The sequence below is a fragment of the Echeneis naucrates genome, chromosome 1 (assembly GCF_900963305.1).
Source record: "Echeneis naucrates chromosome 1, fEcheNa1.1, whole genome shotgun sequence".
NCBI lineage: Eukaryota > Metazoa > Chordata > Actinopteri > Carangiformes > Echeneidae > Echeneis > Echeneis naucrates.
The window spans coordinates 9639525-9656198 of record NC_042511.1 but is presented as its reverse complement, the minus strand read 5'-3'; the positions used below and the strand labels follow the sequence as shown (position 1 = coordinate 9656198).

Genomic DNA, 16674 nt, shown 5'->3' with positions numbered 1-16674 from the left:
AGAGAGGTGTTCCTTTTTCAAATTATTATTTGGTAGTTCTATTGCCTTAACTATACACAGACTTTGATAAAGGAAAAACCTGCTAAAATAAATAAATTAATAAATACATAAATAAACCTTATCCATGATTAGAAAGCATGGTGAACTCTTGATCTTATGTCTGCAACAGCATCTGACATATTAATAAAAGCTGTTATTTTAGCCAGCCCTGAGTGTATTTATAAAATGACCATTCAGACATTGTAGCTTTTGTGGACTCTGTCTCTTGGGGGGGCTGATTCGACTAAGTTGGAAACCTCCTACCCAAGGACATTCTGCAGTGTATTAAAATAGAGAAAGAAAATTGCCACAAGGGGTTCAGCAACCATGCAACCATATTTTATGAAGCGAGGTAATTCCATGTTTTTGTTTTTTTTTGTTTGTTTGTTTTTTGATGTAAATGAGATCAATTGATATCCCATGAAGGGTATTTGGCAATTAAAATTTGGTTGGATTTGTACAGAATACAGACAGCTCTATTAATCATTTATTTATCATGAACATGCAACATGGTCTTCTAAAAAAATAACTGCCTTGCCAAACTATATGTCGTTTACTCAGTTGTTTGTTCTGTCTTATGGATACTGAGTTTGTATATGAATATACCGTTTTTTGAACATTCATGTCAATACAATAATCTTAAATATGCATACACACAAGTGTCCATGGGGACGTATAAAAGGTTTAAGATGATTGTGCCTTGTTTTTATATCCTGGTCCGGTAGAGGGCGGTATACGGCCGGGGGAATGATGTCACAACCCGCCAAAAACCACCAAGAACAGTCTGCCGGAGTGCGCGAAGCGTGCACGTGCCGCCTTCCACTTCCCAGCATGCATCTTGCCCGGCCGGAAGGAGACTTTTCCCCGGGATACTGAAATGTGAGCTTCGCGTCGTCGCCAAAGAACTGAATTAAAAAAATGGTTTATGGTTCCCAAGGACACGTCGCAGGTCAATTCGTGTAGTGTTATCAGAAGGAGGCGGCAGTCAGTAAGTCGGCTGGTGTCTACTAACAACCAGAAATAGCTCAGATGCTAATGGTAGCCGCTGTGCTACACACGGGACTGTGTTGTTTGTGTTGGTGAGTGTTTTCTGCCGCCGTAAGCTTCGGAGGATGAAGGTGAAGATCCGGCAGTGGAACGGAGTGGCCTCCTGGCTGTGGGTGGCTAATGACGAGAACTGTGGGATCTGCAGGATGCCCTTCAATGGCTGCTGCCCGGACTGTGAGTAATCACCCCCCTTCTCCCATCATGGCAACAATAAGGAGAGACCGACTTCTACAGAATCAGTGCTAAGACAACTGATTCCGCATCAAAATGAAATGGTTGTTAATGTCGTAGGTATTTATTTTTTATTCATGCAGATGAGATTCCACTGCGTAGTTTTTATTTTCCTGTGTCTTCATCACAAATGTACAATTTTGTCCTCAAAGTTAATCAAAGTGTCATAACATTGTATTTGTTTATTAGTAATTCATTTTATTATCCTGTCACATAGGACGTTATCAAATTATGCTATTAAACATGGTCTGTAATTGCATACATGGTAAAAATGCCAAATATTTATATCCTAACAAGCCACTGAATTTCAGTTACCAGCGGTGAATGAATTCTCTGTTCACACACACACGCTTTACCATCAACTGCAATATCGAACTTGTTTTACAGGCAAAGTGCCTGGCGATGACTGTCCGTTGGTCTGGGGTCAATGCTCCCATTGTTTCCACATGCATTGCATCCTGAAATGGCTGAACTCACAGCAAGTCCAGCAGCAGTGCCCCATGTGTCGACAGGAATGGAAGTTCAAAGAATGAACCTGTGGCGATGGAGCGACTGGAGCCTTGCTCAGACTCTCACAGGCTTTCATTTTTGTACCAGTTGTAAATAATGTTTTTGTGCTTCTGCATCTGATCGAATGCAAAAGAATTTTCCACTACATTGTATTCTGTTCATATATGTAGTACATAACTAAATATAACAATTTTGCCTCAGAGTTATTTGATTATGTTCAGTCTCCATGGATGAAAACACTTTGCACCTTACTAGTACTAGGATCTGTGAAGTTGTGCAAAGATTTTTGAGTTAGGTACAACCAAAAACCTAAAAGGGGCCACAATTTAAATGTTGATTACGGTACTTGATTAGTGTCACACTATGCTGGGAAATAAAGGAAATTGTAGACAAAGTTAGAGGTTTTGTCTTATAAACTTTATTTAGAATACAAAAGTATAAAAGTAATTAACAACTACAAATTAATGTACTTATCACGAGGCAAGAATAGAGAAAAAACATTTTTGATCAACGGTAAACAAACGTGATATGGAAAACAAGAAGCCTGCCTGGTTTCTAATCAGCCTACAGAGGAAGGTGTGTGGTCAGAGCACAGGGGTGTTAATCAGCTGAGCAAAAACAGCAGCTTCAAATTTCACAAATTTCAGACGCCCTCTGAAATCCAGCACCATGACTACGACAAGCAACTTATTCAGTTCACTGTGGTATGAAAGCTCAACACTCAGAGAGGATCCTCTACCAGCAAAACTGCAGCCAGCCAGGTCTCTCAAGCTTCCATTCGCCAGACACCCAGTGACCTGAGCTCAGCCAGCACCCAAAATCAGGATGGTGCACTGTCGTGGGTGGGTTTTTCCTTTTTTTTGTCCATTACTGCTATGCAGACGGACGACTGGGAATCTAGCACAGTTTATCTGTTTTTTGGAGCCAGGTGTTTTCAGTCATTGACAGCCAGCCCGAAGAGCTCCAGCAGCTCCTTGTTGTCTGTCTCAATGAGGTCAGCTGGCTTCTCGCCACAGTCATTCTCCAGCTTAGGGTCAGCACCAAGTGAGAGAAGGTAGCTGAAAGAAGACAACATAACCCTGCTCAGTCAAGGGGATCAAATGTTGCTGGTTTGCAACATTGGCAAATTTCTGCCATACTTCAATGAGAGGAACGTTAGTGAGGTGATGGAATGCAGTAGATCCTTCAGCTTATCTCTGTGATGCAGGAGAGCATCAGGAGAGAGTGTGTTTGTGTGTGTGTGTGTGCGCGCGTGCGTGTGGTGCTATGCGCTGAATGTAATGTTAGTTGGCCTCTCCTGACTACATTTTTCAAGAAATCATTTGTGTCATCAGCAGCAACACCTTTGTTTCCCAAAAAGAGAGAAATACTAGTTTGTTCTTAGACTTGGAAAGTTGAAAATTTGAGACAAGATCATTTCAGTACACTTTCTACAGCTTTGCTGTCTGTTATGGCCAGTGTTATGACTGCATGACTGTAAACCAATTCTTTTTTCTTTGGCTACTATACCATGATTCTAAACGTACACAAACCCTGTTTGACACATAAAAGAGACTGGATGCTCACCGTGCAATGTGTGGGAAACCATCGCTGCAGGCCATGTGCAATGGGGTCCACCCCTCCTCGTCTCTCTGGTGGATATCTGCTCCGTAGTGGACCAGCAGCTTCACACACTCCAGGTTCCCAGAAAGCACGGCCTCATGAATGGCAGCCATGCCTGCATATAGAGGGCAACAGAGATTGTTATAATATGTAAGCCATGCATGAGCAACTTGATGAGGTGGATGTTACAGTTTCATAGGGCTGACCAGAATGGTAGATGGTGTCCAGGCTGACTCTTCTGGCTCGGATGAAACATCCAATCCTCTCCAGCTCACCGTGGCGGACATAGTCCTGGAAAACAATGTCATTGGGGAAGTGGACGCTGCGGCTCGGCTTCAAGGAGGCAGAAGTCTTGCAGCTTACTGGGACACCACAGTCATTAGTATAAGCCTTGATTCCCATGGCCTGGGACACGGGGCACTGGTAGTATTTCATCCTAGTCAGACTTCCCTTTGTTCTTGCAGAAAAACTAAACAGGCAAATTCCAGCAACACCTGTAGAGCACTTAAACTTCCTTCGAGTTTTGAGAGTCGGAACTGATTCTCCTGACTCTATAAATCAGTTGGATTCCTGCAGAGATCTGTCAGTTCTTCTAACCGTGGCTCTCTGTCTGTCCAGTGTCTCCTGTGGATTGACCATGTAGCTGTTCTTCTGAAGGCCAGGCCTCCATGCAGGTCTCTTTATACTCTCTGTCAGGCTATTCTAAGACACAACACCTCATAGATCCAATGACAAGAATTGGAAGATGAGTAGCCATGTGGTTAGGGCCCTCCCACTAACCAGTCACAAGCCTGTGCTACAGCTCACGTCTCGAGATATGACAGTAACCTCTGCCTATCTTGTCAAACCCTCATAGACAGATGCTGCCCAATTAAAGACAGTGGTGACATCCCAGCAGCTCATAGGCGGGGGGGTGAAGGCTTCTAGTAAACACCAGTAATGATAAAAGTAGTTTAGTGTTGGAGTGTATCACTGCCAAGGGTTGGAGGGGTGACGTGCCCTGCGTAGGCTGTTGACCATCAAGTGCACTGACATAAACAGAAAAGCTGCTCTCTTCATAGTCATGTTTTATCTTAGTAGCTTATGTGAGACTCAGGAATGGTTATCTTTTGTATTATCATTTTTATGACAACATGTGTAAATGATGACTAACCATAACACACACACACACACATATGACAACTTTGCCTGGTTCTGGCTTTTCTCTGCTTTGATTAGAGTAAGGTGACTTTGTGTTGATGCCACCTTGGGGTCAAGGGAATTCTGATTCTGTCCTTTTTAACCAAACTGGAAGTTTGGTGTAGTCTGCCATTTGGGCCCAACCATTCCCATCCTGAGTACTTTGGATGGCGCTTGACTAAGGCTAAACATATTCCCTGGACCGGTCCTCAATCGCCTGACTTTCAGGGTTTTTTTTTTTTTTTTTTTCCTTTGAAGTCAAAAATAAAATTTAGCCTAGCTAATAATAGCAATGAGCTGGCAGTCTCTACAACTGCTTTGACAGATTGCTAAATCAAGTGTAAAGCAATGATTGTGCTTGTTACACACACCCCCCCCCGCCCCATTTTGTGCAGTTTATGACCAGAACCTGTAAACCAACTAACTTATTCCCTTCAAACTCAGATTTATTTTTGTTGCATTACTTAATGTGAGCATGCTAACATATGTCAATTAGTTGTCAGTGGTAAATTTGTAAGCAGGATCCATGCATGTAGGATTGCTGAAGGCTGGCAGAGGACTTCCCCATGACCCCAGTTTAATGACCTCCTTTGCACTTTTTAGAGGGAAGTGGGTAAAATCCAAAGCTCATCCCAGAGGTCACATCTCCATCTGCTGCCATTACCTCAGGCCTCAAAAAACAAAAACAAAACCCACAAATGGAGTCAAACTTATTTTCATATTTTGTTTATTGGCCACCATTTCGTGTTGTCCACATCAATTTGGATATGATGGAATGCTTTGTTAATTTCCCCCCCATCCGCTGTACAACTGTCAAACCCTATACCTGGCTCTACTCAAGCCTCCTGTCCCTGCCAAACACACACACATACACACACATGCTCACACATGCTCACACACAGTCACACCCTCTCTCACACTCTCTCGCTCTCTGTCAAACTCACTGTCACACTCACACTCTCCTGATCATGGACGACCAGAAAATATGAATTCATCACAGCGACTTTACACCACTCACACAGCACACGATGCATTTACACTCACATAATGCTTCGGCAACATAGGTGGTGGGTAGAGCCAAAGGGGATACATGAGGTACAGTATGGGTGAGGGGTGGGGCTGTACAACTGTTCCCTCCCCACCTCAGATATATTAGACACTTCTCTCAGACCAACCCGATCAGTAAACTACGCCAACCTCTGTCTGCTCGAGTAACTGCAATGAATCTCTGATTAGGCATAAATGCAGTGCAACCTATCAGAACTGGCTCCAGAAAAACCATCCCAGGCCTGAGAGTGCGTCCAAGGGCCAACTCTGCCCCAACAAGGCCAACTGGCTACAGCTGGGCACAATGGTACATCGTTAGTCCTAAATTAAAAAACAAGACAACAAAAACAAAAAAACCTCAGTGAAAGCAATTAAATAAAATAGGATTTCCCCCCCCCAGAGAGTTTACAGTTGTTCCTTTTATAAAACTGTCAGTAGCCATGCTGAAATGAAGAGACTGTAGGAAATAAAAATAAAAGTAACTCCTTTCCCCAACCACCACCCAAAGAAAGAAAATGATTCATCTCAGCTACAGATTGGGGGAGGGGAGAAGGGGCTTTGTGCCACACTGGACAAGCTCTGTGGGGTATACTTTAGTGAAGCCACTGCAAGATAATAAAAAAAAAAAAAACAAAACAAACAAACAAACAAAAAAAAAAACAACTCAAAAACAACAACAACAACAAAAAAAAAAAAAAACACATCTACAGGATGGCCCCTCGTCCCCTGAGAGTTCAGTCCTTACAGAACCACCACACAACACTCTGGTCCCCTGGATGTTAAGCAGAGGGGAAGAACACTGGCACCCCACTTCCCTAGAAAATACAGTTTACAACACTCATTTAGCTCATACCCACAGTGAACAATGGCGAGGTCTTTTAAGAAGAGGGGAGCAATTCATTTTTTGAAAACTAGATCTCAATGCCATTTTTACATTTGGTTTAAAATATACAAGGCAAACAGCTGACAGAGCTTTGTAGAGAAGACATTCAGGTCTCCTTTCGAGGTGGTGTGCTGTTCCACAGAGCCCCCCCAGGTGGGACAAGACCAGTCTGGCCTGAAGTTGTGAGGTTGAAGATGAAGATAAGGCTGGCAAAGAAGGAGAGGGGAAAGAAGAAAAAAAAAAAAAAAAAAAAAAAGCCCTGCCACGCTACTGACTGACTGACAGGCTGCCTATCTGAGAGGCAGTTGAAAGGGGATGTATTAAAAGTTCACTGGACAGGGAAGGTCCACAAGTAAGTGAAGGTAGTGATGGTGACTGGGTGGAAGGGATGGGGTGGGGCGGGACTCGTCTCCTCTCTCTCTCTTTCCAGCATCCCTTACAACTCATCATGTCCATCGTCTCCATCCTCACCGTCAGAGTCCTCGTCCTGGCTTTCATCCACATCATCCAAATCCTGGAGAGCAGAGTCACTGATTAAAATCCAAAATCCTTATGGTCCCAAATATTGGCTAAATTACAATACTGCACTGTCACAACCATTAATCAGCATATAGAGGACATCTTAATTTTTGGAAAGTCATTCATTCATGTATAGTCAATGGACAGGTGGGTTGAGGAGATGCACCATAAAAAGGATGGCACAATGTTCACTGCAGTGTTGCACGTGCAGCTTTTATACTTTTGAAGGCTCGGGTCTCCAGGCTAAACCCAGTAAACAGCTATGACAGCTGCTGGAGGAATTAGCACACAGCAGCCAACTCTGCCGCAATTAGACTTCGGGGAAAGGGGCGTGGTGGTGATAGTGCAGTGGGATGGTGTTGGATCCACAATAATGTGCACTGAATGGACTGAAGTTGTAACATACATGCAGGCCAACAGAATAATATATCTGCAACAGAATAGCAGATATAGTTTTTATGCTTGAAGTTTTGCTAAAATTACACATTTTGTAAAAATCAGTATGCAGACGGACTTCTTTCATTGGCCTTTTAGATCGTAGATGAATAATGATCACTTTTGTTCAGTAATGACATTTCACCTCCCATAAAAACCAAAGTGGGTCAGCTCTAAGGTTACAACCTAAAATCCTTAAAGGCCTTGGTCCTGTGAATTTATTTTTAGTGACTTTAGACAAGATGTCAAAAATACCTCCAAAAAGTGATAGAGTTACAGCAACTAACGTAAATGCTCCCTAAGCTCTTCACTTCTATGTTAATATGAAGTCTCAACTCTAAAAAGTAATCTCTAAATAAAAAGGCTGTGATTTGAGACCATATTTCAGTGCATTTAAAAATTTGTTCGAAATGACAATCAACGAGCATGTGAGAAAGTAGACTGCAAGGCACTAACAGTTGTCTCACCTGCTGGTTTGGAGGGATTATAATAAAATTATGTAAGTATTTTGTGTAAAAATTGTGAGTGAGTTGATTTTTGCTTAGCACTTAGGGAGCTCTATCAAAGGAGCATGTTTATGATAAATTATGGTTTCCGTAATTCAGCTGCCTCCCATAAAGTAAATGGCTATGTCGCAGCCAAACTGATCTTACATCTGCATCCAGTTCATCATCATCCTCCTCATCGCCTGCTGGGGCGCCACCCTCCTTTCCACCGCTCTCTAGGAACTTGGTGAAGCCTTCAAGTGTTCTCTCCCCGTTGTAGTCAATCACCTGTTGAGCAGACGTAATTACTGATAAATATGCACAATTTTATATGCAACTCTATAAACATAATTAAAGCAGCCAATAAACCATGGCACTCCGTTTTCCACTGACGCCAAGAAATTGTCCACAGAGACGTATGAGCATGGACACGGCAACAAGCAAGTGGATGATTTCTAAAATAAGTTTACACAGGATATGGACAAGCAAAGGACAACTAATAAGGACCCAATTTAATTTTTGGTCCCATAAATCTGACAATGATAGCCATCCCTTGAGTCTTGTGTGTCTCTCATATAAGCCAGGTCATGAGTTAATCCTTACACTAATATCGGGCGCCCCCAATATATACCACAACTTTAAGGTTGCTAAAATGATTGCCAGTACGAGAGCTGTGGAGAGCCAGGTGCAGGCTGAGTCTCAGAGAGAGTGAAGTCATCAAGCAGCGCAAACACCCACATAATGGTGCAGAAACTTACAAGGCCAACAGTCTCAGGTTTCCGCAGATGGCTAATGCTGCTAAATCAAGACACCCTTATGATAAATCTCTATGTAATGATTTTGGATGCAACCAACCACCCAGATCACAACTCACAAATGTAAAAACATGGAATGAGTGAAAAATGGTCAAATGAGGGTCTTGAAAAATGTCACAATTCTGTATGGTATGTTGATGACTACGATCTTGGCCTTTTGATCAGTTTTTCACCCACACCAAGATTCAAGTTTTACAATGAAAAAATATAATCCTGACCTGAAGGATGTGAAATTGTTGACAAACCCATTATGACAGGGTCTCACCTTGCGCTCGTCTCCTGCAGGGAAGAACTTAAGAGTAGGGAAGCTGTGGACTTTCACTGCCTCGATTTCATTGGCTGTGGAGTCCATCTTTGCTACGATGGTGTCAGCACTGTCCTTATACTTCTCCCCCAGCTTCTCCCAGATGGGGGCCAGCTGTTTGCAGTGTCCACACCAAGGTGCATCTAAATAGCACAAAAAACAGGTAGTTCAGCTAATTTAGTTATTCATCAGTGAACACATTCATGCAATATCACTTACATATTGGATAGTTGTTAAATTCTTCCAATTTGCTATTTACTGAGCTGCTTAAACATTCATCTTAGCAGTGACTTCTGTAAATCCCTTAATGTAAAGCTGGAAGTAGATAAATGGACTGAAAATGCAGTCTCGGCTTCATGGCCTTCCTCCCCTCTGACTGGCTAGTAATCCCCCTTCCACCACCTGTCAGGGAAAATGGGTCTTCCCCGTTGTGCGTGACTGGCCATTAGCTGTATTTAACAGAAAGCAATGGAAAAATTCCTTCACTAATAGTGTAAATTTGGATGTGAATGGATGTAAAAATAATCCAGCGGCTATATTTAACCAGATCTTTTCAACGTCAGTGTCCGGTAACAAATTTGCAGACTGGGGCTGAAGATGTACGAGTTAAGCCTTAGCATCAGCTCTTCAGTATTTGGAAAGAGATTAGCATGGGCAAAATAAGGAAGGGCAAGAGTCAAGTTTCAGACACTGCAGCTCTAGGCTTTGCCAAATTTCCCATATTTGAACCAATGCACTGTTCCTCACTGAAAACGCCCATTAAACAGGTGAACCTTTTTAATCGCTACAACAAAGAAACTGTTTATGCGTTTTATCAATCAACACTTTTAGTGGCTCTGGTCATGAGCAAAAAATTTAGGGAAAAAATAAAGAATGTGAACGGGATATAGAGGTTCTTACAGAATTCCACAAAGACATTCTTAGCAGGATCGAACGCGACCTCCTCAAAGTTCTTGCCGACCAGAACCTTGACAGGGCTTTTGTCCCAGTCTTCAGGAATGTCCTGACTCATGAGATGAGGCTATAAAAGAACATGCAGATTAAAAAAATGGTTATAAGAGGGTTTAAAATGTAATTCAATATAATTACTTGCTGTTGCCCTCAATACATTACATTTCTAAAGAGTAAAATGAGGACCGAACTGAATATTACCATATATACAAATGTGCAAGACTATCGATAGTTCACATGTGTAACACCACTCCCCCCTCCTACTTACTTTGAGTTTGCCCTCAGTGAACATTGTGCAGAATTCAGTGATGCCCTCTGCTGTGATGGAGTCGCTCTCTGGCTTGTACTTGGTCATCTCATCCTCCAGGGTGATGAGGCGAACGGCTGGGCATTCCTCTTTCTTCAGGCCAAAGAACTCCAAGATGCGCTGATTGTCATCCACATCGCTGTCAATGAAAATGAAAAGGATCTGGAGAGGGGGGTGGAAGAAATCAATATCTGAGTTCAGCCACAGGGTCCTCAATCCATCTGGGTTAAGTAAAGCTTTAGAAATCAATGATGGCAGGTTTGCAGAGCCCACAGCAATCAATTGACTGATCAAGGACAAGTGCAGTTTTGAAGAGTTCACCTACCCGTCCCTTGAATCCCTCTGCAGCTTTCTTAAACTGGTCCATTTTGTCCTGGAAGTCTGAAGCAGCTTTAGGCAGAAACATCAGGATATGGGACTTGATGTCTCCACCAAAGATTTTAGGAGCAGTCTGCAGAGAACAGAAATACATAAGTTTCATAAGTTGTTACAGTACTTGGACTAACTCTTTACGTTGTTGTACAGTATTGTTTAATGAGACCTATATGGCAATATTGATGTGCGTGGCTCCAGTCACCTGCTCAGTGAACTCGATGACCAGAGGCAGCTGGTTGGCCTTGACAAAAGCCAGGAGTTTCTCCTTGGTCAGCTCTCCATCAAAGGTATTTCTCCCCTCATCAAACTGCAAAGGAAACGCAAAAGTATTTAGAGACAAATATGACCCCCCCCATCTAGTCTGCCTGTGAACACCATAGATTTACTGGACAAACTGATTAAAAATTCTTTGGTCAACCCCAGCCGGTGAAAGAGCCTTTATTGGGTGTCAAGAATAGCGGGGGTACAGCTGTGCCAAGTAGCCCTTACTGGCACAATCAGAGAAAGGACATTTGGCCAGCTGCATGCTGCCAGCCTTATGGGCACTGACTGAGACTGTGAAACTTAATCCCTCAACCCCTGTTGCAATAAACAAGTGGAGACCCCACTTGTTTATCAAGACTGAGCTCCAGAATTAGGATGGTTTGCTTAACTGCAGGCAACAAGCCCACATCTCAGAGGTGTTTGTATCAGGGTAAAGTTACCCACACAGATCAGAGGCCAGAAAATGGCTGAGGGAGCACTGAGCCTTGTTTTATGTGCCACAATGAAAGATCATCCTTGACTAAGAAGAGCGAGTGCTGCCACAGTGAAACATTTTAAGTTTGCAATTCATAAAATGTAAACGTAGGCCCATCACAAAATACCAGACAAAAAAAATTAAGCATTACAAATAAAAATGAACACGGGCTGCAACTAATGAATGTCAGTCAGTTCATTGCTTACTGTATTTGTTTGTCTGAGAATAATAATGTAAAATCATTTAACAGTCCCAGAACAAAAAGATATTCTGTTTGCTGTAAATACACACACAAAAAAAAAAAACAAAAAAACAAAACACAACAACCCACCATGTTTAATACTGGCATTCCAACTCTTACAATATGAGTAGATGAGTAATTATGTGCTTTACTTTGAACTTGATTTCAATTGATTTTTTTTTTGGTATACATTTCTTCAATATTCTACAACAACACTATTGAAAGAGTACATACAATTCCAGTTCAATCTGCTTTACAGATGTGTCGATTCCATCGACAAGGGTGCTGTTGAAGTATTTTGTATCATACAAAGTGTGCTCTTTTGTCAGACAGTATCAGTTTTAGCTACTGTTCCTGAATACGTGGCAGCTGAGTCAATATGGTGCTGTTTGAACTTCATGTTGTGTATGAATTTATGATTCTCTGTTGGGAATCTGCTTTCACTCCCTTGCAATCATAATTAGCAATTACTTTTAAGAGGATGGACCTCAGCAGCACATTTTCAAGGTAATTCAAAATAACTGAATGATGAAATGTGGTCCCTTACGCATTTTCAGCAAAGACAATGCATTGTATTTTATGTATTTTAAAGAACTATCTGCTGTTGTACAATGATGCTGTGTAAATCTGTGTGGGAAGAATTTAAACTCCCCAAAACACCCTCACATTACTATGTTACATAATTTTTTTTAATCAAAAGACACTGTGGACCTTGAACCACTTTGACAAATCCTCATGCTGACTGTGATACCAGTGTGCTGATAAGCAATGATCTCTGACCCATTTAGCAAGGGGCGGTGGTTGTTCATAACTTTTACAAAAGGCGAACACTGCCAATTCTGTCCTGGAATTTTTAAATTCTCAAAGTAAAATGTGAGAATGGGAAGAAAAGACATTCAGCTGTCATCCTTTCATTCACTTAGCCGATGGGACTGCTTGAAAAGTGGGACATGACCAAATAAAGCTCTTAACCATTCATCAACATTAGCTCAACAGCTTGAGGTCATTGACTGGGTAGATTGACCAAAAGCCCCAAAGCACAACAGCATGGTGTTTAAACATTAGAAGGACCAGACGAACCAGAGAGGGAATACCATCAGGGCAACAGTGTCATGTTAGCTTGGCATAGATTATAAACAGCTTGACTGTAAAGAGTCGCACATTTGATGGCAAATTTCACAGGCTGATCCAAGGATACATAAAGTATTTTAAATATATTGTAATTACACATTGGACAATGAAGACCCATTACTCGTCATCTCATGCTTAATTTGAGATGTTTTGCAACCACACGGTGTGCATAAATTTTAATATAAAGACTGAACATGTGCAAAGAGACTGTAACCTGAATGAGTTCCTTTAAAACACAGAATAAATAAAACAAAGATGTTGATGTCACCTTCTTGAAGAGGACAACACTGTCCTTGGACACCTCAAACTTGGAGTAAACACCATCATCTGAGGTCATGGCAAAGGGAATGTCGTCTGTGGCTTCAGCTGCTTTTTCAAATGCCTTGGCACCAGCAGACTCAGCATCCTACAGACACATGAATTCTGAAGATGAGGCACAGCCTAAATAACCGATGTTGGCTAAAACTTACCAAATAAACATTAAATGTTCACTCTGGCTCCTTAGATCTTTGAATAGGAAAGCATATTCTATGTCTGAATGACACATTTATTATTGGCTAAAATCTAATAACTAAGCTTTCAACATGATAAAGCATTACAGTCGTTGACAAACATTGTTTTCAGTTGTGATATAATGCACATGGGCAAGTAACTGTATTCTATTAGCTATCCAGCAAAGAAACCAAAAAGTGTGAAAAATATAGAGAAAATTAAAGGAGCATGATACCTATATAAATATTAATGTGCTATCTAGCGCAAACCTTTATTTGAGTTTTACCTTAAAGAATCCGATGACTGCCACCTCATTATCAGCAATCAGAGACTCTGCCTCTGTGACCTCGGCAAGAATGGTAACAGCCAGGCCTGTGCGTTTCTTCAACCAGCTGACAATGTCATCTGCCTGTCTCCCAGCTGCAAGACAATAAATCAAGTTAATTCTGTTTGGACAGAATTCTCAAAACTTGTTAAATTCACAGCTGGAATGCTTTGTCTGAGACAGCACAAACACCACAGTTTTTGTGTTTTGTAAAAAATAAATAAATAAATAAAAATAAATCAATAACAACAACAACAACAACCACAATAAAAACAAACTAATAAGAGCATCTACAACAAACCACTTCTTTTTCCCCCCACTGAAATCTCAAAAGGTTATGCTTCAGATGACAATACAGGAAACCGCTTATTTGGTGCTTCAATTTTAAAGTGAGGTAACTGCTGTATAATGGAATCATTACAATAAGCATACAGTTATGAGGTTCCAAAGAAGGTTACCCTTTCTTTGGAATACTATTTATTGGAATTAAGTGGAGTGGAGAAGTGGAATTAAAAATACAGGTCTGGCTGTTAGAGTGATGCAACGCAGTAGCAACTCTCGCGTAAAGTGAAACAACATGTGGTCTTTGTATGTGGGAGACAAGAGAGGGGTGTTTCTTGAAGCCACAGTAGTCATTTCCACAAAAATATCCAAACTGGATCTCCCCTCCCTTTCTAAACTGAACCTGGCCCCGGCCAGCAGAGGAGAGGCGACGTGAAAAACTGCACATACTTCTAACCCAGCTGGGAGGCCAGGCTCAGAGTCAGCGTGAGAGGAACGTGCAGAGGAGGTCCAGCCTACATTCTGTCTTAGTCGTGTTGCTGAGACCTGATTGGAAGAAGTGGTGGCTGACTCACCACTTCTGCTGCTGTGCAGATCACATTACCACAATGAAGAAAGTCAGTGTGCCTGTCTGGTCTAATTCTACTTGTAGTTTATACTCTACAATTTCATAATTTAAAACATACTTAGTACGAAGTCATTCTCATTCACTTTGCTATGACAAAGATAGCTTGAGGTTTCAAAAACAAAAAACAACCTATTCATCAAGACATTTTTATATGCATGTGTGACCAAAAATCCAGTAAGTCATTTGCAATTGTTTGGAAGAATAATTAGTTTACAACTAGATGAATACACTGTTAAAACAAAGACTGGAACTTGCATCATCATATGAATTGTTAATTTCCCAAACTGATCCCAGCGTCTAAGTCACCAGTTGAATGTAAGCAAGTCCATAATGAAAAAATCCACATCAATTCTCACCAGAGTACTCTTTAGGAGACTCCTTCTCTCCACCTTTGAAGAACTTGATGGTAGGGTATCCCCGGACACCATACTCTTGTGCCAGTTCTGTCTCCTCTGTGGCGTCCACTTTACCCAGGCGGATCTCTGACCCCTCGGCCTTCAGCATGCCAGCTGCTTTGGCATACTCTGGAGCCAGAGCCTTGCAGTGGCCACACCATGGGGCATCTGCAGGACAGACAAACACACACACACAGGTTTGTATCACTGACCAGAAACATCCATTGAGGGAGCTGATAACATAATTTAAAAACAAAACACGAGCAGGAAAAATATAAGCATGGCAAACAGGGAGTTGCCTTTATTGATTACTCAAAAATAATTTTCAACTTTTCCACTTTCAATTTTATTAAACAAATATTTAAAGATAAGGAATTTACTACATTTGTGTCTGTGTGACATTCCAATTTGTTTCTTTTAGATAAATGAGCTAAATGACAAGTAGATTGTTAACAATTTTACAATAAAAAAAAAATAGGGGTGTGAGCTTAAGGGAAATTCTTCTAAATGAAATGATTGTGGTGGCTGGTGCTGCCTCCCAGTGAAATGTGGTTTGTCTAAACTTTGGTTTCTCGTGTTAATTTCTTGGTGCCCAGTTCTTCATGTATGAAAGTCTGCACACGGAAGCCACACAGGCGTCTGAATCAGTAAAGGTGGCCTTCGTTGCATCACCTTTAATTGTTGAGTAATAACAAAACTTCCTCGTCCCAGTCCAGTCGACACGAGCGCACGGATGAACTTCGGGAAAGTACACGTCAACCTAGCTCCACATACAGACGGAGATCCCGCCCAGCGGAGAGAGACGTGGGGTCAAACTACCCCTCAGCCCTCCCCTCCCCTCCCGGTGCTCAGCGGAGATCTCTGACTGGTCCGCGGAAGTGTCACACACTTTGTGAGCAGGTCAACAATTTAACACAAGTGAGGCGGGACGGGCCTGTTAGCTCTGAAGAAGTGCCTCATTTCAGCCTTTGCTGAGATCGTTTCCATAAATAAATAAGAAAAAAAAAAAAAAGAGCAGCCCCTGAACTAACATGTCAGCCCTTCACACTTCTGGCCTGCAGCACAAACTAAAGCTGCATTATGAAACCGGAGAAAGCGATCGAAACTTCAATCGCTTCCCCGATTCGCTCACTAGTTCACCCTTTTAGCCTCTAGCTACTTATTTTAAGTCTCTTCCTAGTTATTGTGTGAGCACACAAAAGCGGGCAAGCTGACGTTAGCCGGACTGTGGCTGTCATTAAGGCCAACAGTAAAAACAAACGGAGGGTTATCGCGGGAAGCCAAGTTTCGTATTTCCGCCGCTCCGACTCTCAGAGCTAGCTAACCAGATTTATCAGGCAAACCCAACTGCCCCAACACCATCCTGAAACAACCGGCTGGTCACCTGCCGAGCGAGAGGGCTTCACCGGACGTGTCAAAGTTTAATGCTACACTGAGCCAGCTAGCTAACGGGGGCAGCCGGCAGGGCTGCAGGGCTCAGCCAGCCTCGGCCGGGCGGAAGGGGTCTGTGGTCGGGGCGATACTTACAGAATTCAACCAGGATGTTGGGATGAGCTTGGAGAGCCTCGTCGAAGTTACTTTTCTTCAGCACCAGGACATCCTCCTCCTCGGCGATCTCAGCGCTGCTGGCCACCGCCAGTGTGCAGACGAGCAAAAACTTCAACATAGTCGCCGTCGAGCGTTGTTCCCTGACGGAAGCTGGTGATGTGGAC

The 16674-nt window shown here is 42.2% G+C and overlaps 3 protein-coding genes across 3 annotated transcripts; 1 reads left to right on the top strand and 2 right to left on the bottom strand.

Moving 5' to 3' along the window:
- Window positions 1-867: 867 nt before the first annotated feature.
- anapc11 (APC11 anaphase promoting complex subunit 11 homolog (yeast)) lies at window positions 868-2196 on the top strand. The gene is made up of 2 exons (XM_029509582.1): window positions 868-1260; window positions 1705-2196. Exons 1-2 carry the CDS (start codon window positions 1152-1154, stop codon window positions 1848-1850), a joined length of 255 nt encoding a protein of 84 aa, XP_029365442.1. The 5' UTR covers window positions 868-1151; the 3' UTR covers window positions 1851-2196.
- Window positions 2197-2225: 29 nt separating this feature from the next.
- ppp1r27b (protein phosphatase 1, regulatory subunit 27b) lies at window positions 2226-4148 on the bottom strand. Its single transcript, XM_029510529.1, has 3 exons — window positions 3636-4148; window positions 3394-3544; window positions 2226-2885 (listed from the first exon to the last, which is right to left on the bottom strand). The coding sequence occupies exons 1-3, from the start codon at window positions 3862-3864 to the stop codon at window positions 2762-2764; spliced, it is 504 nt and encodes a 167-aa protein (XP_029366389.1). The 5' UTR covers window positions 3865-4148; the 3' UTR covers window positions 2226-2761.
- Window positions 4149-5310: 1162 nt separating this feature from the next.
- On the bottom strand, window positions 5311-16652 carry p4hb (prolyl 4-hydroxylase, beta polypeptide). The gene is made up of 11 exons (XM_029512944.1): window positions 16490-16652; window positions 14924-15130; window positions 13619-13752; window positions 13109-13246; window positions 10932-11036; window positions 10680-10805; window positions 10316-10516; window positions 9997-10117; window positions 9058-9239; window positions 8146-8265; window positions 5311-7052 (listed from the first exon to the last, which is right to left on the bottom strand). Exons 1-11 carry the CDS (start codon window positions 16626-16628, stop codon window positions 6975-6977), a joined length of 1551 nt encoding a protein of 516 aa, XP_029368804.1. The 5' UTR covers window positions 16629-16652; the 3' UTR covers window positions 5311-6974.
- Window positions 16653-16674: the final 22 nt, after the last annotated feature.